Source organism: Rhincodon typus, chromosome 6, assembly GCF_021869965.1.
Source record: "Rhincodon typus isolate 14 chromosome 6, sRhiTyp1.1, whole genome shotgun sequence".
NCBI classification, from domain to species: domain Eukaryota; kingdom Metazoa; phylum Chordata; class Chondrichthyes; order Orectolobiformes; family Rhincodontidae; genus Rhincodon; species Rhincodon typus.
Window position 1 is genome coordinate 34,654,486 of NC_063337.1, and position 25,318 is coordinate 34,679,803.

Sequence of the window (25,318 nt, forward strand, 5' to 3'; positions counted from 1 at the left end):
CATTATAGGAAGGATGTGGAAGCATTGGAAAGGGTGCAGAGGAGATTTACCAGGATGTTGCCTGGTATGGAGGGAAGGTCTTATGAGGAAAGGCTGAGGGACTTGAGGCTGTTTTCCTTAGAGAGAAGAAGGTTAAGAGGTGACTTAATAGAGACATACAAGATGATCAGAGGATTAGATAGGATGGACAGCGGGAGCCTTTTTCCTCGGATGGTGATGGCTAGCACGAGGGGACATAGCTTTAAATTGAGGGGTGATAGATATAGGACAGATGTCAGAGGTAGGTTCTTTACTCAGAGAGTAGTAAGGGCGTGGAATGCCCTGCCTGCAAAAGTAGTATACTCGCCAACTTTAAGGGCATTTAAATGGTCATTGGATAAACATATGGATGATGATGGAATAGTTTAGGTTAGATGGGCTTCAGATTAGTTTCACAGGTCGGCGCAACATTGAGGGCCGACGGGCCTGTACTGCGCTGTAATGTTCTATGTTCTATGTTCTAATATTGATTGAATGATAGATAATCGGCTTATTGGAAAATTATCACAGCAATAGTGCTGAATTGTGATAATACCAATAAAGTAAGTAACTGTAATTCATAACATTGTGATAATCAAATATTAAAATAAAAATAAAACAGTGAGGATTGCGCGGTTATGATCCTGTATAAATGGTTACAATATGTTGCTACTTTTAATTTACTGAATATGAATAATATGTCTACTACACTGTACATTTTGTATTATGGTCCATAAATCATATGTTGAGCTGAATAATCTCCCATGTCATAAAATTTCCATGTTCATAGCTCAGGCCATGCATTGATTTCAAAACCTGGAACTGTCCATTTATCTTTTTGGTTAAGGAGGGACAGAATTGTTTTACCTGTTAATAAGGGTCCTCATGATCTGTAATGGATACTGTGAATATTTTTAACTGTTGACTAACAAGAATTTGCCATACAAAAGTTCACAGTTATGGTTTAAAAAAAAATCAATTGAATCCATCATAAGGCTGGTGCCATTCACTAATTGATTGGTGGAACATCTGGCTGGATATCATGCTGGTTGTCCAGGACGAAGGATTCACTTTACAAACCATTTCTCATGCTTAGACAAACGACAGACAAAGTTTTCCTTCTGTGCTTGGTTCTAAAGCTGTCAAAATGTGAACAAAATTTATTAGTTAATAATGACATCGGTGCACAAATTCTATGTGTAGTGGTGTTAATGCACTCTCCCTGGCTAACACAAATTTAAAGCAATCCCTCAAATGGAGAGAAGACCGAGAAAGGTCAGTTTGGATAATCTGTATCCTGTGCTGTTTTGTGCACGTGGAAATGTGGCAGAATTTAATTGTATTTTGTGGTAAGGGGTCCAAAGCTTAACCAAACAGAGTTGTCCGCGTGATGGTTTGTGAGTCAGTTAACCTGCTGCTGAAACTACAGTTCCACTGTAGGGAGAGGAACATGAAATATAAATTAGAAAGCGCAGAGATATTTAGGCATATGGTGGAAAATAAAACCACTTTTCCCACACAGACTCAAGTACCACATTTAAGTGAGAAATAATTTGAGTTTTCATTTCAAATTCTGTGTGTTAAATGTGAACAATTTTGTTTATTTAATGGAGTTGAGAAAGTTGAAATAATTAAATCTTTTTGTGACCTGTCATGATGATGTTTTAAAACTGAGATTAATTCTAAGATCATATTTAAATTCTGTGGAATCTGGGTTTGTTTAGTTCAATATGAGCTTTGCTTTAATTACGTGGTCCTGTAACATTTGTAGGACTTCTTTCAGATACTGCTCTTCTGCTTGGTAAAAGGGAGCATTCTGTAAGAGAACACTGAGTCCCTATGAATTGAGTGAATTCACTACATGTCCTCAAGTATTATCAAGAACCCAACAAAACATCGTAGTTATTGCACTGAGCACAAGTGCTGTCATGCTGCACTTGCTTTTGATAGCAGAAGGAATTACTAGTGGGCAGCTTGTCTTAGATTATTTAGTGGTTCATTTGACCAGCATAAGGCATTACATCACATCACTTACCACTTACATTTGATGAAAAAGCCCTTTACTCTTTGTTATCCTTTCATAGAATGTGGACGTTGCTGGTTAGGCCAGTATTTGTAATTGGTTTTGAGAAGGTGGTGAGCTGCTTTATGGAATAGTTGCAGTCCATGTGGTAGGCACCCAACTGTGCTGTTAGAGAGGGAGTTCCAAAAGTTCCCTATAGTGAACAGCAATGTAGTTTCAAGTTATGTGTGGAGGAGAACTTTGTAAGTGATGATGTTCCCATGCATTTACTGCCATTGTCCTTTTAGGTTGCAGAGATTGCAGGTTTAAAAGTACTGTTGGAGGAACCATGGGAGTTATTGCTGTGCATCTTGTGAATGTTGTGTATAGTTGCCATTGTTTGTCTCTGTTGAAGTATTGAGTATTGAAGATGATGCCTACCAAATAGTCTACTTTGTACTGAATGGTGTTGTGTTTCTTGACTATTGGAGCTGCAGTAGTCCAGGTAAATTGAGGATATTTCATAACACCCCTGAGTTGGTCCTTGTAGAAGTTTCTGATTCTAAATCCTCGAGTTTCCTTCTTAACAACAGTATAGGGTTGTACTTATACCAAATAGAATGTAGCAGTTCAAGAAGGCAGCATTCAACCACCTCTTTGAAGTTGGTTGAGGATAAGCAACCAATGTTGGCCTTACCTATGGTACCTGCATCTCAAGAAGTAACGCTGACTTAAAAATAGCATTCTACCAATTTTTCAAGCCCACTATTTCAGTGAAAGTCTTCGTTCTTTCAGATCTTTCATCATGATAGCAGCTTGTCTTTCTCAAATCTGACCAACAGCTACCATTTTTTACATTTTGTGGACCATAAGATATCAGAGCAGAATTAGGCCATTTGGCCCATCAAATCTGCTCCACCATTCAATCATGGCTGATTCTCCTCCCTTCTCCCGATAACCTTAATCTCCTTACTAATCAAGAACCTATCTATCTCTGTCTTAAATACACTCAATGACTTAGCCTCCACAGCTTTCGGTGGCAGTGCATCCCACAGATTCACCACCTTCTGGCTGGAGAAATTCCTCCCCATCTCAGTTCTAAAGGGCTGTCCTTTCACTCTGAGGCTGTGCTCTCAGGCCCTTATCTTTCTTACTTGTGGAAATATCGTCTCCATGTCCCATTCTGTCCAGACCTCTCAGTATTATGTAAGTTTCAATTGGATACCCCCCCTTATCTTTCTAAACTGCATCAAGAACTGACCCAGAGTCCTCAACTGCTCCTTGTATGAAAAGCCCTTCATTCGCAGGATCATTGTTGTAAACCTCTAGACCTCCTCCAAGACCAGCACATCCTTCTTTTAGATACGGGACCCAAACTGCTCAAAATATTCCAAAGGTGGTCTGACCAGAGCCTCATACAGTCTCAGTAGTACATCTCTGCTCTAGTATTCTAGCCATCTTAAAATGAATGCTAACATTGTATTTGCCTTCCTAACTGCCACTAAATCGGTGAACCTTAAAATAATCCTGAACTAGGACTGATAAGTCCTGAATGCTTCAGATTTCCAAAGCCTTTCATCATTTATAAAGTTGTCTACGCCTGTATTTTACCTATCAAAGGACAAAACCTTACACTTTCCCACATTATATTCCGTCTGCTACTTCTTTGCCCACTTTACTAACCCGTCCAAATCCTTCTGCAGCTTCACTGCTTCCTCAACGCTACCACTACCTGTCTTTCCACCTCGCTTCATGTCATGTGCAAACTTGGCAACAATGCCCTCAGTTCCTTTGTCCAGATTGCTAATAAAGAACATGAATAGTTGTGGTCTCAATACTGACTCCTGCAGAACTCCATTAGTCCTGAAAAAGAGCTCTTTATTCTCACTCTCTGCCAGTCAGCCAATCCTCTATCCATGCCAGTACATTGCCCCAAACATTGAGGGCTCTTACCTTACTTAGCAGCCTCCTGTACGGCACTTTGGAAATCTAAATAGATCATGTCTACTAGCTCTCCATTGTCTAACTTGCTCATTACTGTCGTGATTGTAATGAGGTCAGCCAGCGACATCTCCTAGAATATGAATACCCTGTTTGGGGCTGTTAATCTGGTCCAAACAGGGAGATCTGACTGACATAAAAGGATGAATGTCAGGAATATTGGGCCCCCTGAATGCCTGACTCTGTGAGACAGAGTTATTGTCAAAAGATATGCAATTGTAAATTAAAGGGTGATTCGTGATGCGCTGCCGTCCTCTGAAGAGTTGTTTTAGTTACCTCTTCAAAGAATTTTGACGGATTTGTCAGGCATGACCTGCCTTTTTCTCATCAGTTTTTTTGTCATTAAATTCTCCTCGAATCTCAAGTGCAGCAACAGAAATTCTTTTCTGTGCAAAACTGTTTCCCAGAAAAGCAGCTATGATGTCAAATGCTTCTTTGTCCTCACAACCTCTTAATGTTCATTTTCAGTGTCTGGCCAAAACTTAAGTACAACACCTGTATTTTGGACATTTCTTCCACTTTGGAAAAAATCCTATTACTTGTTTTAAACCTTGGATATCCAGACAATGTTGAGGACTCCCAGGACAACTCCCTCCTGACTGCATAGCACTGTACTCCCACTTCTGCAGGGTCTGTCCTGCTGGTTGAACAGGACTGCCCAGTGATGATGTGTTGTCTGGGACATAGTATGGACATGTCCCCAAAAGGCTATTTAAACAAGTTGAATGTGTGGGCAATGGAGTGTAATGTGGTTGTAAGAAGTTGTTCACTTGGGTATGAAAAACTGAACAGCAGAATAATATTTCAGTGGTGATAGACTGGGAAATATTTATGTACAAATGGATCTGGGTTTCCTTGTACACTGGTCACTGAATGCAAACATGCAGGCGCCGTCAGCAGTTTGGGAAGGCAATTGGTTTGTTGATGTTTATTGCAAGAGTGTATACAGGTGCAAAAAATCCACAATGACAATTTTACAGGACCTTGGTGAGACTGCACACCTGCAGTACAGTATGTAGTTTTGGTCTCCTTACCTAAGGAAAAGATATACTTGCTATAGAGGGTGTGCAACAAAGGTTCACCAGGCTGATTTCTGGCATGATTGTCATATGAGGAGAGATTGGGATGACTGGGTCTGTATTCACTGAAGTTTATAAGAATATGAATAAGAGAGGATCTCATTGAAATACATATTATTATGACGCAGCTGGACATACTGGATGAATCAATGATGTTTCCCTGTTGGGTGGGATAGTAGCAGGGTGTATATGTGCTCAAAAATTACTTTCTGGCCCAGAGGTAGGGCCACTGTGCCACAAGGGCCCTTCGAAAACCAGTTATCATGATACCAAGATATGGGGCACCCATTGCAGATTGAAATGAGGAGAAATTTCTTCACTCCAGAGGGTGTTGAAACCTATGGAATTTCCTACCACAGTAGGCTGTTGAGATCAAATCGCTGAATATGTTCAAGAAAGAAAGAGATTTATTTTTGGATGCTAAAGGTGTGAAGGAGTATTGGGAGAGTGTGGCATTGAGACATTGGATCAGCTATGATCACATTGAATGGTGAAACTGGATAGATTGGCCAACTTGCCAACTGCTCCTGTTTTCTGTTTCTAAGCACGATTAATACTGGTGAAGAAAATGCTATGAAAATGAAAATAAATATGTACAAATTGTAATGAAGTGGTATCATTCATTAGTTCCACCAAAGTTTATTAGACACAATATCAACATGCAACTTCATGCCCTCAATAGGTGAAAACAAAAAAAAACCCACTGCATGCTGATTTGGTTGAGTAATAAGGAGTAATATTACAGTTACCATTGTACGGATCTGCCACTTGAGCTGTGAGTGCAGAGTGTATGGAATAAGACAAACATCAACGTTTGAATTTGGTCCAGTGATTCCCTAAATGCCTATGCAAGTAAAAATATTTTGTGATGTAGATACTGGAGTATGTAGCATCATTTACTCTTCTAAGCATATCTTCTGAATTCCATAACTCATGCTTCTCAATTTTGCATTTGAATTGGGATTCATGTTTGAAAATTATCTGAAAATGTTTGAGAGCAGCTTTTATTTTGAAAAGTGCCCAAATGCTGACCTTCCTTGGATTAAATGTTATTTTTCAGATTCATTTGTGTCCAGAATCCATTGGTTTTATCAAATTGTTTTGTAGGAAAACAGTGAGCAAATTCATAAATTTGCAGATCAATGAACTGTGAGGCAGAAGCGTCAGTGTTTTCGTGCAATTTATACTTGTGGTCTATTTTGCTGATTGAATATTACAGAAGCTTATGAAATAGAACTTTGAATTTTCCAAAAGATTTGAAAGATATATCTGTTGGCCTTGGGATATTAATTTCAAAATGGGAGGGATTATAGATTTTGAAAAGTATGATTATATGTCAACTATTTTTGTTGGTGTGTTTTCTCAAAATGCAGAACTCTACGAAAGCACCCTTGAAGAGATCCAATGTTGAAAGGGTTACAAATGTACAGATACTGGTTCTCTTCTGCATTCTAGTGGCTATGTCTTTGATAAGTGCTGCTGGCGCCGAGATTTGGAACAAGAAGCACAGTAATTCAGATTGGTACCTGAGCTTCATTGGTAAGGATTATTAATACCATAAAAATTTCTCATAGCATAAGGATTAGTTTAAAAGAAAAGTCTTGTTCTTTATTTACTGTATCCAATTTTTTTTAACATGTTGAGATATCATTCACTGACACAAAAGGCCTCCTCCTTGGAGGTTCTACAAAACTCAACCTTGAACAATAGTCCACAGTAAGTCTTAGTTTGTGAGTCTAGTACTAGGTTCAGTTATTTCCCGATTGCATTTGTTAAATATTGGACAACAAAGAATACAGGATAATATAAGATAAATAGAAAGCTAGGTAATATAGGCCAGTTAACTGAATATTTGTCGTGGGAAATTGGTAGAATCCACTATTATGGAGGTTATGGAAGGGTACTTAGAAAATCATAACGGGATCAGGCACAGTCAACATGGTTTGGTGAAAGTTAGAAAGTGTGGATGCTGAAGATCTGAAACAAAATTGGAAATTGCTGGAGCAACTCAGCAGGTCTTCCAGCATCTGTGGAGAGAAAACAGTTAATCTTTCAAGTCCAGTGACCCTTCCTTAGAACTGAAAATGTAAATTATGTTTAACTGACTAATTAGAGTTGTTTGCTTAAGTAGCATTTAAAATGGATACAAGGGGACCTGTAGATGTATGTACTTGGAGTTTGAGAAGGCATTTGCCGAATCAAAGGTGAACTTGGTCTCTGGACCTGACAAAGTCCTTCTGACAGAGAGATAGTAGGAACTGCCAATGCTGGAGTCTGAGATAACAAGGTGTAGAGCTGGATGAACACAGCAGGCCAGGCAGCGTCAGAGGAGCAGGAAAGCTGACGTTTTGGGTCTGGACCCTTCTTCAGAAATGGGGCAGAGGAAGGTAACTCTGAAATAAATAGGGAGAGGGGGAGGTGATGATGGATGGTGAATAGAGGAGCAGATAGACGGAGAGAAGACGGACAGATCAAGGAGGCGGAGATGGAGCCAGTAAAGGTGAGTGTAGGTAGGGAGTTCAGGATGGGGGTTGGTCAGTTGGAAGGGAGGGGCGGGTAGGTGGGAGGGAAGACGGACAGGTCAAGGAGGCTGGGATGAGGCTAGTAGATAGGAAGTGGGGGTGGGGGTTGGTCAATGAGGTGGGAGGAGTGGTTAGGTGGGAGAAAAGACGGACAGGTCAAGGATGCAGGGACGAGCTGGGCTGGTCTTGGGATGTGGTCGGGGGTGGGGAGATTTTGAAGTTTGTGAAGTCCACATTGAGACCATTGGGCTGCAGGGTTCCCAAGCGAAATGAGGTGCTGTTCCTACAGCCTTCGTTTGTCACATCAGCTTAATCATAGGCATGAAAATCACCTGTTCAGCACCAATTGAAAGATGACAAAATGTAATCTGAATGAGGGCCATCAGTGTCCATCACCAAGAGTGGCTCAGCAGCACAACAGCAGAGCAGTAGGATCCTGAAGGACTGAACTCTCGACTGGGCTTGTGAAAGATGTTGAGACAACTACTAAAAGGGCAAGATTTACTTGATATGATCCTCACCAATCCACCAGTCACAGATGCATCTGTAAATCAGAGTACTGGTGAGAGTGACCACTCTGCAATCCTTGTTTAAAACAGAAGTTCCAACGTCACACTGAGGACTTTTAAAAACCGTGCAAGAGGGCAGCAGTCCAAAAATTTGAAAACAGTGCTACTTGAAAGAATGTCAGTGGCAAATCATTGGAAGGTTTTTAAAAACTAGCTTCTACGGGCACTGTGTAGATATGGCCCACAAGATAAAGGGTGGTAGTGCAAAATCTACAATTCCCCAATTATCCAGAAACATACATTGTGAAATAAAGCAGAAACATAGAGCTTATGACAATCTCAAAGCAAATAATATTTTGGAAGCTTAGAGGAGTTTACAAAGTACGGGGGTAAGGTGAAAATGGAAATTTAGGAAAGCAAGAGACAATATGAAAGAATAATTGCCCGATTTTTAAAATTAAGGAAAAAAGGAAAGATGTTTTATCAATATGTTAACAACAAGAGGACTTACCAAGGAAATGGTTAGGCCTATCAGAGATACACATGGTAACTCAAGTGCAGATGCAGAAGATGTGGGCAAAGTTCTTACTGAGTGTTTTGTCTCTGCCCTCACAAAGAAGATGAATGATGTAGACGCACTAGTTGAAAAGGAGGTTTGTGAAAAATTACTTTTAAAAAGCACAATGTGAAGGGAAGTACAGGAGAGAGTGACCTACTCGAAGGTGGATAAATAACCTGGGCCAGATGAATTGCATCCTAGGCTGTTTAAAAAAGGCAAGGAAGAAATAAAGATGGTCCAAGGATTGTTTTCCTACACTCACTAGATACAGGCAAGGTACCAGAGGATTGAAGGTCTGTGAAAGTTGTATCATTGTACATAAAAGGGTGTGAGGGATAGGCCAAATACTTGTAGGCCAGTCAGTCTGACCTTGATGGGCAAATTACTCAAATTAATTGCTACTTGTAAAGTCAGAGACTAATCAGCAGTAGTATAAGTTTGTTAAAGGAAGGTCGTGTCTTAATTGATTTTCCTTCATGAAGTGTAAAGGAGGATTGATGAGGATAGTGTAATAGATATTGTGTACGTGGATTTTAGTCAGGCATTTGACAAGATCCTTCAGCAAACTGGTCAAAAAAAATTAAGTTGATGGCATATAGAGCAATATGGTGTGTTGGATTCAAAATTGGCTTGGTGGCAGACAGAAAAAGGTAACAGATCTTTTTCTGAATGAAAAGTGATTTCCACTGGTGTTTCATAGAACTCCATCTTGGGTCCGTTGCTGTTTGTGTTATATACTTAATGCTTTATACTTAAATATGTGAGGCACGTTTGGGAGTATTGCAGATGACACAAAAATTGGTGTGTCGTTAACAGTGTTGACTTCAGGAAAATAATCTGTGGTTTGGGCAAGTGGATGGATAAGTGACAAATAGAATTCAGCCCAGAAGAGTGCAAAGATTTGCATTTGTGGAGGGGCAAACAAAACAGGAGTTTAAATTATAAATAGGAGGGCTTTGAGCAGGATAGAGGATGTGAGAGACCTTGGAGTGCATGCCCACAGTGGCTGAATGTAGTGGGGCAAGTAGATAAAGTGGTGAAGAAGGTATATAAATGGATTTCTTCACTGGGCAAGGAGAATTTTTTCCACCCGGAAGTTGGTGGTTGTCTGAATTCAATGCCCGGTTTGATGGTTGAGGTGGACGCACTCAATTCATTTAAAAGCAATCTGAATCTGCACCTGAAGTGTTGTGATCTGCAAGCCAAGCATATTTCTCAGTCTACTGTTGCAATCAAGCAAGGGGCCAACTGGCTCAATGAGGTTTGTCAAAGAGCGTGCCATGAGCAAATCCTGACTCATTGCTACAACATAGGAAGACTAGTATTCTAACAGCGAAAGCAGCACACTATACACAATGCTAAGTGATCTCACAATGAAATAGTTACGAACATTACGTGAACACAGGGCAGAAGTAAGTTATTCAGCCTCTTTTGCCTACTCTGTCACTTTCTAAGATCATGATTGATCTGATACCTCAAATCATTAATCCTGTCTACCTTTGATAACTTTTCACCTCCCTGGATAACAAGTATCTATCTGCTTCGGCCTTGAAAATGTTCAAGTTACTGCTTTCCGATCCTTTTCGGGAAGACAGTTCCAAAGATGCTCAACCCTCCTGGGAAAAAAAGATTGTCTCTTTATTTTAAATGGGCAATTCCTGATTTTTATACAGTGACCCTCTATTGTTAGACTCTTTATATAAGAGCATTGGTTCCACATCTACTCTGTTGAGTTCCCGCAAGATCTTGTATGATCCAGTCTTGCCTTTCTAAATTCCAGCAGATTCAAGTCTGCCTTGTCTAAGTTTTGCTGTTCAGATAACCTGCTCAATCCAGGTATTAGTCTGGTAAACAGTCTCTGTACTGCTTCCAGTGCATTTACATTCTTCTTTAATTAAGGTGACCAATGCTGTGCAGAGTACTCCAGATCTCATCAATGCCTTGTGTCATGGAAGTATTATAAGCCTACTTTTGTATTAAATTCCCCTCACAGTAAATGTTCTGTTAGCTTTTTTTGATCCTTTGCTGTTTCTTTATTTGCTGTTTTTTGCATACTGACTTTTGTAACATGTCCATATATTTCTGTGATTCATGCACTAGGATAGCCAGATATCCCTCCATCTTGGAGCTCTAGAATTTCCATTTCGATAATATGCATTGTTATTCTTCCCATCAAAATTGAAAATTTCACATTTTCCTGCATTAAACTTCATTTTCTATATCTTTGCTCACTCTCTTAGACTACCAGTATCTTTTTGTAGCCTTCTTACGTTCTCTTTACAAACTAATTTCCTACTAATTTTTGTGTCAACCAATTTGGCAACCATAACTTAAGTCCCTTTTATCCAGGTCATTGCTATAAACTAAATGGTTGCAGTCCTAGCATCAGTCACTGTGGCGTACTACTTACATCCAAACTAAAGGCCCATTTTAGCCAACTTTTCTGTTTCTTTTTAGCCAACCAGTCTTCTGTGCAATCTAATTCCTCTCTCCTTCAGTAAATTTCAATCATATAATGATAGTTGTCACCTAAGGGCACCTTCACTATGAGATCATTAATAAATCCTGTCTTGTTGCATAATCCCAGTATAGGCAGCTCTCTGGTTGATTCCAGAACATGATGTTGGATGTTAACAAATACAAATTATTTAATTAGTAATTAGATTGCTGATTGTTTAGTATTCTCAGCAATTACTTAATTATTTTATTCAATTATATATTTACTTATGTTTTTATATGTTTTAGTAACCATACTGCCAGTTTCTATACTGTTTGGAACCTTAGGAATAGAAAAATCCTTCTTCTCTGAAAAGATACTCACCAAATAAGCAGCTTTTTCTCCTGTAACAGAATAAGAGCCAATTCCTGGAGGCTGATAAAGTCAGACAGAGCAAAGACAAAGGAACACCTCTTTCCCTTCTTCCCTTTTCTCCCTTAATCACCAAGTTTCGATACTTCTTTTGGAAGCCAAACTCGAAGCATTCAGTCGCAATAAGACAGTTTTAGATGTTCGCCATACAAAGGCCTAGTAGATTCAATTACAGAGGAACTGGTTTCATATGCTTACTTAATCAGCCAAACCTGATTGCGCTTCCACTAGAGACCTTGTTAAAACCATGCTTAAGGCTCTTGACTCGAGAATTGAAAGTGTGGATTTCAGTTAAATGTCATCTTAAAAAGAAAATCAAATTTGTATAAAAAGATTAGACTCTCTTACCCACCAATGACCAACATTCAGACCAACAATTCCAATTTGATTGGACTCTTGGCATCTTCAACAGCACGCCCTCTGAAGAAGTGTACTATTGCTGACAATAGCTTCTGCATTAGTTACAATGTGTAAACTGCAGAAATTATGTCAGTTTCAGAGGATAATGATTGCAAACACTGACATTTTGCTATCATTGCTATGGCAAAATCCAGACTGATGTTGCTTCTCTTCTGTTTTAGAAATTGTGAATAAATATTGAAGTCCTAAGAAGCATGAAAGTGAGGAAGTACTAAAATATAACTCACGGCAAAACTACAAAAAAGGTTTTGTGGAATTGGTTTTAGACATGCAAGTAATCCAACCATCATGTTGTTGCCTTGTGGAGAACAGCTGAAATATTTTGAGTGAAAAATACTCCTCCGCTTAATCAGAATCTCTTAGGAGAAAGAGCAATTTTGTTCTACCAATATCATTTGCCATTTCCAGTTAATGTAGGAGCCTGAGACTTCTCTTTTATACTAATTCAACCTTCTCACTCCTATTCAGTCCGTAACAAACTAGTGCTGGCAACTCTGAGTGTTTCATAGTTTTTTATCTTTGAACTAAAGTAAAGGAAGAAATTAGCCTGGATTTTGTTTTCAGCAGAGAACCTTAAAGAAAGATTTTTTTTTTTGGCATGAATTTCCCTTTTCCCAGTGTTAGTTTGATTCTGGTGTCTGGTCTATGGGATCTTCAGGTGTCCAGCAAAAGTGCTGTCAACAAGAAGGCTGATCAGATAATCACATTGACGAATTGTCACCAACAGCAAACCAGGACGTAAAATGAACTGATTATCATTAATGTTTTATAAATTTTAGAAACGGCATACATTAGATTAGGTCATGCAAATGTGAATAAGGTAGAAGGTTGAAGAATCTATTAAAGAATTTTTTTGCTTTAAAAACGTATGGAATTTAATCATGATGTGGAAAAATGGAATTAGCTTTTTGTGGACAGAGATGTTGAGTTGTTATAACATGAAATGTTAAATATTCAATCACATTTTGCTGAATTATGTGTAATTATTTTTTGATTTTATTGCAACATTACATTATGAAAGTTGAAGTTTATGATATTGCAGGTGATTTATAAAGATTACCATTGTCGGAGACATCAGCAGTGCACCCTGTGCAGGAGCAAGGCATTGCTGAATGGAACTTCGTGCATCTAATTGTGCACATGCAGACACCAGAATTGCTGTCACTTTCACAGTTGTAATGATAGTAAATCCTGACTGTTTTACCATTACCACAACTGCAAATTCTGGGGTATTTTAAATAATTCAAGGTTGCACCCACTTTGCAGCCAGGAGTCCTACGCTGTGGCTAAATCTTGAAATACTTTTGCATTATTCAATTTTGTAAGTACAGGTTCAAAAATTATACATAAGTGTTTCCACATGATGTGTTCAAATTTTGTTCTGATCTTTGTATAGTGCAATTAATTGCAACTTTGTTTCTCTTCATAGGTACTGACACAGCTAATTTTGGGTACAACCTTCTTACCTTCATCATTCTCTATAATAATCTAATTCCAATCAGCCTGCTTGTAACTTTGGAAGTTGTCAAATTTACTCAAGCACTCTTTATTAACTGGGTATGTGTATTTTTAAAATACTTTGTCCAGATAATGTACTCAGACAGATATTGTAATTTGATTCCTAGCTTCCTAATGAGTTGGAGTTTATTCATTTGGCCATGTGGAAAGTTTTGGCTCAGAGATAGTAGGAACTGCAGATGCTGGAGAATCCGAGACAACAAGGTGCAGGGCTGGATGAACACAGCAGGCCAAGCAGCATCATAGGAGCAGAGAGGCTGACGTTTCGGGCCTAGACCCTTCATCAGAAAAGGGGGAGGGGAAGGGGGTTTTGAAATAAATAGGGAGAGAGTGGGAGGCGGATAGAAGAGGGATAGAGGAGAGGATAGGTGGAGAGGAAACAAACAGGTCGAAGAGGCGGGGATGGAGCCAGTAAAGGTGAGTGTAGGTAGGGAGTTAGGAAGGGGATAGGTCAGTCCAGGGAGGACGGACAGGTCGCAGCTACCTAGAATACTCGTCCTCCCACCCACCTTCCTGCAAAAATGCTATCCCCTATTCCCAATTTCTTCGCCTCCGCCGCATCTGCTCCCAGGATGAGGCATTCCACTCCCGTACATCTCAGTTGTCCTCGTTTTTCAAGGACCGTAACTTCCCCTCCTCGGTGGTCGAGAACGCCCTCAACCGTGTCTCCCACATCTCCCGCACCTCATAACTCACACCCCGTCCACGCAATAAGAACCAAAAAAGAATCCCCCTCGTCCTCACGTACCACCCCACCAACCTCCGGATCCAACGCATCATCCTCCGACACTTCCGCCATCTGCAATCCGACCCCACCACCAAAGACATCTTTCCCTCCCCACCCTTATCTGCTTTCCGGAGGGACAACTCTCTCCGTGACTCCCTTGTCCGCTCCACACTCCCCTTCAGCTCCACCACACCCGGCACTTTTCCCTGCAACCGCAGGAAGTGCTACACCTGCCCCCATACCTCCTCCCTCACCCCCATCCCAGGCCCCAAGAAGACTTTCCACATCAAGCAGATGTTCACCTGCACATCTGCCAATGTGGTATACTGCATCCGCTGTACCTGGTGTGGCTTCCTCTACATCGGGGAAACCAAGCGGAGACTCGGGGACCGCTTTGCAGAACACCTACGCTCGGTTCGCAATAAACAACTGCACCTCCCAGTCGCGAACCATTTCAACTCCCCCTCTCATTCCTCAGACGACATGTCCATCCTGGGCCTCCTGCAGTGCCACAACGATGCCACCCGAAGGTTGCAGGAACAGCAACTCCTATTCCGCTTGGGAACCCTGCAGCCCAATGGTATCAATGTGGATTTCACAAGTTTCAAAATCTCCCCTCCCTCTACCGCATCCCAAAACCAGTCCAGCTCGTCCCTGCCTCCCTAACCTGTTCTTCCTCCCACCTATCCCCTCCTCCCACCTCAAGCCGCACCTCCATCTCCTACCGACCAACCTCATCCCGCCCCCTTGACCTGTCCGTCCTCCCTGGACTGACCTATCCCCTTCCTAACTCCCTACCTACACTCACCTTTACTGGCTCCATCCCCGCCTCTTCGACCTGTTTGTTTCCTCTCCACCTATCCTCTCCTCTATCCCTCTTCTATCCGCCTCCCACTCTCTCCCTATTTATTTCAAAACCCCCTTCCCCTCCCCCTTTTCTGATGAAGGGTCTAGGCCCGAAACGTCAGCCTCTCTGCTCCTATGATGCTGCTTGGCCTGCTGTGTTCATCCAGCCCTGCACCTTGTTGTCTTGGAAAGTTTTGGCTCTTGGTCTGTGCTGACTTAGCTGACAGTAGGAGAACTGAATTTTTGTATCAAGCCCCTATTTAGAGGGAAATTGTTGGTTCCTGCTTTTGATATACACTTCCTGGGGTGTGCCTATGCAAACTTACCATTTATTACATGCCTTCTTAATGTAACCTCTGATTATAGAACCATAGTCATAGAGTCATACAGCATTGGAACAGACCCTGTGGTCCAACCTGACCATAATCCCAAACTAAATGAGCCCCACCTGTCTGCGCTTGGCCCATCTCCCTCCAAACATTTCTTATCCACGTACTTATCTGAATGTCTTTTAAATGCTGTAACTGTACCTGCATCCACCACTTCCTCTGGAAGTTCATTCCACACACAAACCACTCTGTGTTTTAAAAAAAAAAAGCCCCTCAAGTCTTTTCTCGATGTTTTTCCTCTCGCCTTAAAAATATGCCTCCCAGTCTTGAAATCCTCACACTACAGAAAGGACACCTGCCAGTTACCTTATCTATACCCTTCATGATTTTATAAACCTCTATAGGATCAGCTGTCAGCCTCCTCTTTCACTATACTTCAGGAAGGAATGACCTTGAAGAAGGGAGCAAACTTTATTTTTCTTTCTTTCCAAAAATCGAAAAATACCTTTTTGAAAATATCAAAATTGTTTGCATAACTAATACTTTGATCAGCTTCTTCATAAAAATTGCATTTTCAGTTTTATTTGCTATATTTTTCTAGTGCTTGAGGGAAGCTCTATAAATGCACAATATTTAATAATTATTTTGAACCAAATTAAAATGTATAAATGTGCCTTTGGATATGGAAACAAATTATTACTTTTGCCTATTCAGTGTTTACCTTGGAAATTGATAATTCATGTAAAGGGTTTTGAATTAGAATCAAAAGTCTAATTTGTCCTACGATGTTGTAGGATATGGATATGTACCATCCAGAAACGGACATGCCTGCAATGGCCAGAACCTCTAATCTGAACGAAGAACTTGGCCAGGTGGGAGACATCTACCGTGTTTTTCTGAATTTTTCAATGTTGTGTTTCATTGAATAGATACTGGATGCTTTTAATTCCAGGAGAATATTTTGCTTTTGGTCTGCCTTGAATTAATTTGCATATTAAAATGTTTAAAATATTTACAATAAAACTTCGGCACCTCATTGTTACAAGTTCCCTGCAACAAACATTTTTGTGTTTATGGCTTTATGACTGTTTCCATACGTGTTTTAAAAATGTGCATTCTTTGAATTTGAAATTTTCAGCAAGTTCTGAGAAATCAGATTTCTTGCACTGTATATTTGTTATTTTGTGGAACTTTGATTGTTCTCTTCATGAATAGAAACTTATTAGTTTTGAGGAAGTTCCTTGCATTGTAAGGATGTATCATTCTATTGACTCTGTTCTGCAAATCCGACTCCTTACTCTGCCAATTAGTGCCCATTCCATCAGCCATTCAGGTCGTAAAATCTGGAATTCCCACCATAAAACTGTCTGCTGCTTCACCTAACTATCCTTCTTTTAACCACTCTTCCTAATGTGTCCATCTCTTGTGCTGTTGCCAAGAGTGTTTTTCTCTCAAATGTGTTATATAAGTGCAAGTTCATTCTCTTATTTTGAAGGTTTGTTGCTTTTAGCTTTGACTGTCTTTTAATGTCAGAGCAAAAATGCTGTCCAATCCTGATGACAGTCATGGTACTATTAAAGCGTACTTTGAGCTGCAGTAAATTAGCTATCAAGTAACACAAGTCTAATTATTTCAGGCGTGTCTGTGAAATGACACCTTAGTCTGCAAACTACATGCATTTACACCTTTACATCCATTGCCCAGCTATCAAAGTGCTTTTACCTTTTACTTCTTTAAACAAAAAATGTTTGCATTTTCTTTGGTTTTGCTGTTTTTAATTTGAAACTTAATGTAGACATTGGCTAAAACTTTTACCATTTTAAATGTTGTATGTAAAACAAGAGTTCTAAATTACACAGTTAAGGACCACTTCAGTTGTGGATCTAACCACAACTGTGTATCCTAAACTTAACTTGAATATTATCTTGCAGAATGAACGCTTTCTATCATCTCTGAGAAATTTTGCAGCAGCATAACTTCACTCTACTGTAACAACTGAATTATGTATGGCTTTTAACAGACATCTTTTAATATGTTGATTCAATTTAACAAACAAGGTGCATGCTAATACTTTTTAATTTCTATCTGTTACGAAGTTGTGTACAGTAATCATGAATTGGAAGGCAGGAAGCTACAATTTTTTTGTTGGAAAAAAATGATGAGAGAGGTGTGTCTGCTTCCTTTTAAGAAGCAAAGTAGTTTTGTAAGCTTAGAGATTTGTACAAAAAAAAAAGTGTCTGTATGTAGCTGAAGATGTGTAGCCAGCTCTGAAATTGAAACATGTATCAATTGGCTGTGTGATTTGAAACCTTAGGCCTGTTTTGATGTTTTGGCAACTAGCTGGAATCAGCCACTTAATTGAAAGCAAACACTTAGCAATTGAAAGCCAATTGAATGTAAATCTGATGGTTTTGACAATCCTCCGGACCAGTGCTTATTGTAAGAAAGTTGATATGTCATCCAAGGTAAATAAGGAGAGGGATTTTGAAAATTGGTGTGACAGCAAACCGCCATCTGAGAAGTAAGCAACTAGCTCTCACAAGAAATCGCTAAGCTGTCTAAGAAAACACATGCATCCATAAAAGGTACCACGGCACTTCTAGCTAAGAGCCCTTACAGAACACTTCACAGACAAAACATCCCTGACAACCGGATCAGCGAAAGAAATGCATTTATGACTTCAGATCAGCAGAAGAAAGGCGTGTGGATTTTGAGAGACTTAGTTTTAATTTATTTTCTTATTACTTGGGTTTATATAAGTGGGATTTGTGTTTCTTGGAACAGCGTACTGGTAGAATTTCAGTTTGGGAATAGTTAGTAGTTAAGGGAGAATTGTTCAGTTTGTTAATAATTCTGTTAATTTGTTCACTGTTGGGGTTAAATAAATAAATTGTTACTTGTTACTTATAAAGTGAATATCGGGGATTTTTTTTTCATTTAACCACTGTTTTTAACAGATTATAAAGACGAGGCTAAGCTTCTCTGGGTGTTTAAGATTTAATTATTAGAAAGGAACCTCTAATCCCGCCATAACAGATTGGGGGCTTGTGTTTCGATTTAATTATCAGGGGGGAGGAGGGATTTTGAACTCCTCTCCATAACACAATCATTCACCTGTAAACTTTGTTACAATTGAGGTTGGAGGAATGCACTGTGACTTTCTGGTCGCATTACTCCATTGGTCACAGCATATATTTAACAAGTGCTGATATGGCCAGTTGATATCTTCTATATATTAGGTTCACAATAAAAAGATTCATCAACAAGCCTTCTTTAATAACCAACAAAAGTATTGATTTATTACAAAACAAAATTTACTCAGCTAAAATACAGAGCTAGTTAACACACAGTTTGAAAACATGAAAACCCAAATAGTTATTCCTCTACATACCCCGATGCGCGCACACTCACCACAGATAGAGAAAAAGTGAGAAGTGAAAAAAAGCTAATGTAAAACATTTTCAAAATAGCATCTGGTGACTGTCCTGGCACATGTAGACAGGTATTATCAAACACAGGAGTTAGTTACTGGGATCTTTGCAGATGCAATTTGCTCTGGAATTGTTGAGAAGAACACTTTTGGGTGCTTTTCAGGAGAACATCTTGGTCAGGATTTCAATTCTCCATGAACTCTCAATAATGGTTTCTCAGAAAGGCGTAGGCTGAGCTGGATAGCTGCTGTTTCTCAACAGACTGAGGCCAACTGAAATCTCAACAATCTCCAATCAAAGCAATTCCTGATGGCCATTATGCAGTCTTAAGAAATTAGTCTCAGTCATGACTTTGAAGAAGTTTGTTCAAAAAAATGTCTCACTGACCTTTTCATGATCTGCCTTCCAAAGGAACAAGTTCTGGTGCCATGCATCACTATCCATAATCCTTCCACATGAAGAAAAATATTAATAATGATTTGGCTTCATAACAACCTTGCCAATGTGTGTTAGAAACCTTTCAACAGTATTAATTAATTGATTGGGCATAACTGTGTTAACTATTCAAGTACGGATATATGCATGTTAGGTGGATTGGCCATGCTAATTTTTCCATAGTGTTCAGGGATGTGCCGGTTACGTGGATTAGCTGTGGGAAATGCAGTGTTACAGGGATAGAGTGGGTGCGTGGGTCTGAAAGCAGTGGGTTGATGTGGACTTAATGGGCCAAATGGCCTGCTTCCACAGTGTAGGAATTCTATGATTCTATACTATCCTCATCTGACATGCTCACTTTTACTTTGGTTTACTGGATAGTCATCAGCAGTGGCAGCGAGGTGCCTGTATTCTTTATCGACTCCACTCTATCTCTGCCCTAAATTGTCATCAGGCTAGCAATACTAAAGTAGTTGTAATACCACTACTGTCAGATGGCCTGATAACCAGCTGAATCATCACCAATCAGAGATGGGCCACAACACCTTTTGATATCTGTGGCAAAATTTCTAATTGGAAGAAGCTAGATTTTATTTTTCTTGAACCTGGAAAATTGTCATATGCTGACTATAACTTCTTAGAGTTCAGGATGTAGCCATTATAATGAAAAAGTGTTATGTAAACTTATTAAATACTGAAAATGGAAATGAGAATGTGTCATTTAAACAGGAATTAAAGCTCAAATTGTGTAGACTTCAGCTGTCATCTGGTGCTTTAATGAGTGTGTAATGTCTGTGAGGCACTTTAATATCTTTTCTGGTTGCCATTTGTACAAAGGCTGTGATTCTAACTGTGCAAGTTACTGTCTGAGCTAATAAACTACTTCAGCCATTTTATGTCAAATAAAACTTCAGGGCAGCCGTTTTATTTTACCTTCAGCCCTGGACAGCCCCAACTGAGAGAGAGAATATGTGCACAGACATTTCTTTGTGTGAACAAAAGTGCTGTGTGTTCTGTCATTTCAAACACAGGTTTCTGAAAGATTTGAATTTTATTTTTGCTCTTCCTTTTCAGGTCAAGTACATATTTTCAGACAAAACTGGTACCTTAACCTGTAACATTATGAAGTTCAAAAAATGTTCCATTGCTGGCATTACTTATGGGTAAGGGCATAAATGAGTACTGAATATATTTCCTTATTATTAGATTTTTGTTTATTTTAGAGTATCTACATAACCAGGGACTTAATTTCCAATAATGGAAGAGCAAAATTATATAAAGCGCTCATGTAATTCACCTGTTTACAGCCAAAGAAAGCAATAGCTTTTATCAACCATCAAACGAGCTCAACGCATGGGCTCTTTTTTTTTAGATTTGGTCCAATTTTTCCTCCATTGTTATGTGCAGTATCCTTCCCTGTTGTCATTATCCATGTTACTTGTTATCGTTACTGTCGTTGAAAGAAAAATACATCCCCCTCTCAAAACTCCAAAATGAAACTTATCACGAATCCAAATTCATGGACAAATCAGGACATCTGAAATTAATCACGTCCTGGTTTCAGCAGGATGTGGTGGAGATGTATAAGTTAGGTTTAATTTAAAAAAAAAAGGGCAGTAAAAATGTTAATTCCACAGGACATTTTCTTTTCATTTGGTGGTACGGCACTTGAGAATTGGTGAAAATAGTACGCGTTTTGCTGAAGCATTTTTCTTGCACTTTGCAAGAAATATCAGCATAAAAGGAAAACAACTTTTTTATTGTATTGTATCTGGAGAATGGCTGTCAGCTACTTTATTAGTTGGAAGCAGGCACTTTGTATGCACACGTTCTTTGTCTACAAGGAAACAGAACCTGGTGTATTAATATATGTAACTTCCAGTATGCACAAGTGTGCCACGCTCAACTAGCCTCACAATCTGAAATTGACTGCCCAATCTGAAGCAGATTACTTTGCAACTGTATGGTTTGTCAAAGGTTTGAGCGACAGATTAAGCTAGCTGACAATAACATCAGAAGTAGGCTATTTAGGCTGAGTCTGCTCCACATTTAATGAGATCGTGGCTGGTCTGATAATCCTTAACTCCGCTTTCCTGCCTTTTTCCAATAATCCTTGATTTCCTTACTGATTCAAAATCTGTCAATCTCAGCCTTGAATATACTGGACAACCCAGCTTTGACAGCCCCATATGATAAATAATTCCACAGATTCACTACAGTCTGAGAGAAGAAACTCCTCCTCATCTTGATTTTAAATGTGCAGCTCTTTATTCTGAGATTACGTCCTCTAGACCTAGACTCATCCACAAGGGTAAATACCCTTTCCGTATCTACCATGTCAAATACCGTAAGAGTCTTTGTATATTTCAACAAGATTGCCTCTGATACTTCTAAATTCCATTAAGTACAGGCCCAATCTATTCAAACTCTCCTCATAAGACAGTCCTTCCAGGCCTGGTATTAACATAATTAAGCTTTTCTGGTCTGTCTCCGACTCCAGTACATTCTTCCTTAGATAAGAGACCCAAAACTGTTCATAGTTTTGAACTATGGTCTACTTTTAAACTCTGTTGCATTTAAAAAAGAGACCAACGTTCTAGATGCCTTTAAACAAAAACAGAAATTGCTGGAAAATCTCGGCAGATCTGGTAACATCTGTAGAGAGAAATTCGAGTTAACATTTTCAGCCCAGTGACCCTTCTTCAGAACATTTTATTTGCTTTCTCTATTATCCATTAAACCTTTTGTGATTCATGCATGAGGACTCCTAACTCTCTCTCTGTTCTGTAGCTTCCTACAGTCTTTCTTCTTTTAAATAATATAGAGCTCCTCTATTCTTCCTGCTGATGTGCATAACCTCACATTCTCCCACGTTATCTTCCATCTGCCAAGATTTTGCTCATACTTAACCTGCCTGTATCCTGCTGCGCACTGTCATCCTCACCATTTTCTTTCGGGTATATTTTTGTGTCATCTGTAAACTTACTACCTAGCTACTAGCTATGAAAAATTACATTTATAACCAATTTCAAAATATCATGTAGGTTCACAGTGTGATGCACTTGAGCATACTGAAGACAACATATATTAAAATACTGGGTCCTATTGTTCACAGACAGAAAGAATTCTGCATAGACTGCACCTATTTCAATGCAACAAAATAGCAGGCAGCCAATCTCCGGTTCTTTTCTCAGGGCAATGTCTTGACCAATCTGACTCACCTGAGTTTGAAGTGTAAATAAAACATGACATTAACTATCTGTCACCATCTAACTGGTGCTTTCACTGTTGCAACACCTCTACCAGACAGAGTCGACTTGCCAAACAATCAAAGCTCTGCTCTCAAACAGTACAAAACTTGTTTTCCCTTTACATTGATAAATTCATGCAAATTGTCCTGATGAGTGCAAGATAATAAGCTTTGACAAAATGTCTCTTTCAGCAATATTCAAGTATATTATCTGTTGAAGCAGGAGTAGTGAATAATGAACCAAAACAGAAGTTGCGGGAAAAGCGCAGCAGGTCTGGCAGCATCTGTGAAGGAAAAATCAGAGTTAATGTTTCGGGTCTGGTGACCCCTTCTACAGTAAATAGTGATCTTGCCATAGAGATCAGATATCTTCACACTGGGGTATCTCTTTCTTTTGGATGTTGCAAGAAAAATATTCTTTATTATGAGGAGAGTAGTTTTCATGGTAAATCAATTGTTGGTAGCTTCTGTTTATAATGTGTTATTTGCCCTTGATTTTATAAAGAGTGGAAGATACAGATTTGTTTTAAGATAAAATCCACAAAACACAGCTTTTTTTGTCCCTTGTGGCTATGTTATATTTGCATTTTATGGAGTTGTTACTTCGTATGTACAATAAAATTCTCATTTCTTTCTTGTAGTCATTGTCCAGATTCTGATACTGAACGGTCTTCTGATGATTTGGGGTGAGTGAACTTTATAAATATTCTGCTAAGTTCCATTTGGGATATGTATTATATATTACTTACTACATTTGGATAAGGAAGGTTTTTTTTTAAGTGCTGGATATCACAGAGTTGCTTTAAGTTTTGCAATAAAGAACTGCATCTTTGTAAAATATCCGTGATTAACTAGCAGAGGCTGGGCACATCAATAAATCATCATAATTGCATTCGATATGCAAGGATGAATGAGTTCTGAAAAACTACGAGTATAGATACATTTTACTAACCCTCAATTGACATCGGGGACAGAGGTTATTTGTGTATCCCTTCTATTGATTACAATTATACCAATTGAATTGGATCAATATTTTATACTTGGAAGAATCAACAGTATTTACTGCCTTGAATGGTCAAACTGGGTAGCCGGTATTATTCTAGAATCCAAACATTCCTCCTCCCATGGTGATAATGATTATTTATTCTTTGAAATATAGACTCTCGTTACCAAAATAAAGACTTGCTTGATATGGTATTTTACATGCCTCAATGGACTTTATAAATAGGAGTATGAGTAGGTCACGTGGCCAATTCGGCGATTCATTGGTTGATTTAATCATCATCTCAACTTCACTCTCCTGCTTGTTCCCAATATACTTCAGTAAGGGCTCCCCTCCAGAGTGAAAATGTCTGTACCATCTTTGAATGTATTCAGTGATAACCTCCATAGCAGTTGATAAACTCACTGAGGTAGAATGTTGCAATGATACAAGCCTTCTGAGAGAAGAATCTATCTTAATCTCGTATCAAACAGACTGATTCCCTGATTCTGAAAAGATGTGCCAGTTCAAACTTTCCACAGGTGGAGAAACATATTTCGGATATAGGAGCAAGCATTAGTCATTTGACCACTTAGACCTGCTCTACCATTCAGTAAAATCGTAGCTGATCTGATTGTGGCCTTAACTCACCTTTCTTGTCTGCTCCAAAACCCGTGACACTCGCATAGATCAAAGATCTTGTCTGATTTGGCTCTGCATATTTTTACTAACCCAGCCTGTGCTGTTATTTGGGGCAGAGAATTCCAAAAAGTAGCAACCCTCAATGACTCTTGTATGGGCAATCCATTATTGTTGCTTTTCATTCTATGTTCCTCTGCAATTGAGAAAAATCCTTTCAGTTCTGCTGAAACTTTTCATAACTAAGCAGACCAAAACTGTACACCGTACTTTCAGTCTGGTCTCACCAGTATCTTATACAATGCCAGCAAGACTTCCTTACTTTCATACTCCATCCCCCTTGGAATAAAATTTAGTATTCCATTTGCCTTCCCAATTAACTGCTGTATCTGCATGCTAATTTTATCTGATCCATACATAAGGACATCCAGATGCCTGTGAACTGCAGTTTTCTGCAGCCACTCTCCATTTAAATAATATTTTGCTTTTTTATTCTTTTTGCCAATGTCGACAACCTCATATTTTCCCATGTTATACTCCATCTATAGATTTTTTGTCCACTCACTTAACCCATCTACAAGCCTTTTCTGTTTCTTTGTGTTCTTCTTATAATTAGTTTCAAATCTATCTTTTTTTATCATAAGCAAATTTGGCTATCATACAGATTGTAAGTAGTTGAGTACTGATGTCTGCAGTGTTCTACTACTTACAATTTTCAAACTTGAAAATGACCTATTTGTCCCCAGTCTGTTTTTTGTTAGTTAGCAAATTCCCTGTCCATGCTAATATATTACTGTCTAATAGTATGAGTTTTTAATGTGCAAGAGCTTTTTATCTGGCACCTCAATTAATGCAGTTTGGAGATCCAGTGCACTATATCTACCAGTTCCCCTTATCCAGCCTACTTGTTACATTGTCAAAGAACTCAAGCATGATCAGCAAACAACATTTTCCCCTAATAACACCATTTTGACTCTGCCTGATATGTATTATAATTCCCTAAAATCCTGTTGCTACTCCCTTAATAATAAATTCCCAAATTGTCCCCTTGACAGGTTGGGCTAACTGCCGTATGGTTTCCTGCTTATTGTTTCTCTCTTTTCTCGAATAGGGATGTTACATTTCCAGTTTTCCAATCTGATTGGAACTATTTCAAAAGGATTTTGGAAAATTAGGAACATG

The 25,318-nt window shown here is 39.1% G+C and overlaps 1 protein-coding gene across 1 annotated transcript in view; it reads left to right on the top strand.

Moving 5' to 3' along the window:
- The window catches only part of atp8a2 (ATPase phospholipid transporting 8A2), a 701,479-nt gene that overhangs the window by 368,058 nt on the left and 308,103 nt on the right, over positions 1–25,318 (top strand). The window contains exons 13-17 of the mRNA XM_048597580.1: positions 6,474–6,639; positions 13,409–13,536; positions 16,194–16,271; positions 20,340–20,428; positions 23,157–23,201. Coding sequence (XP_048453537.1) covers positions 6,474–6,639; positions 13,409–13,536; positions 16,194–16,271; positions 20,340–20,428; positions 23,157–23,201 — 506 coding nt within the window. The remainder of the gene's footprint in view (positions 1–6,473; positions 6,640–13,408; positions 13,537–16,193; positions 16,272–20,339; positions 20,429–23,156; positions 23,202–25,318) is intronic.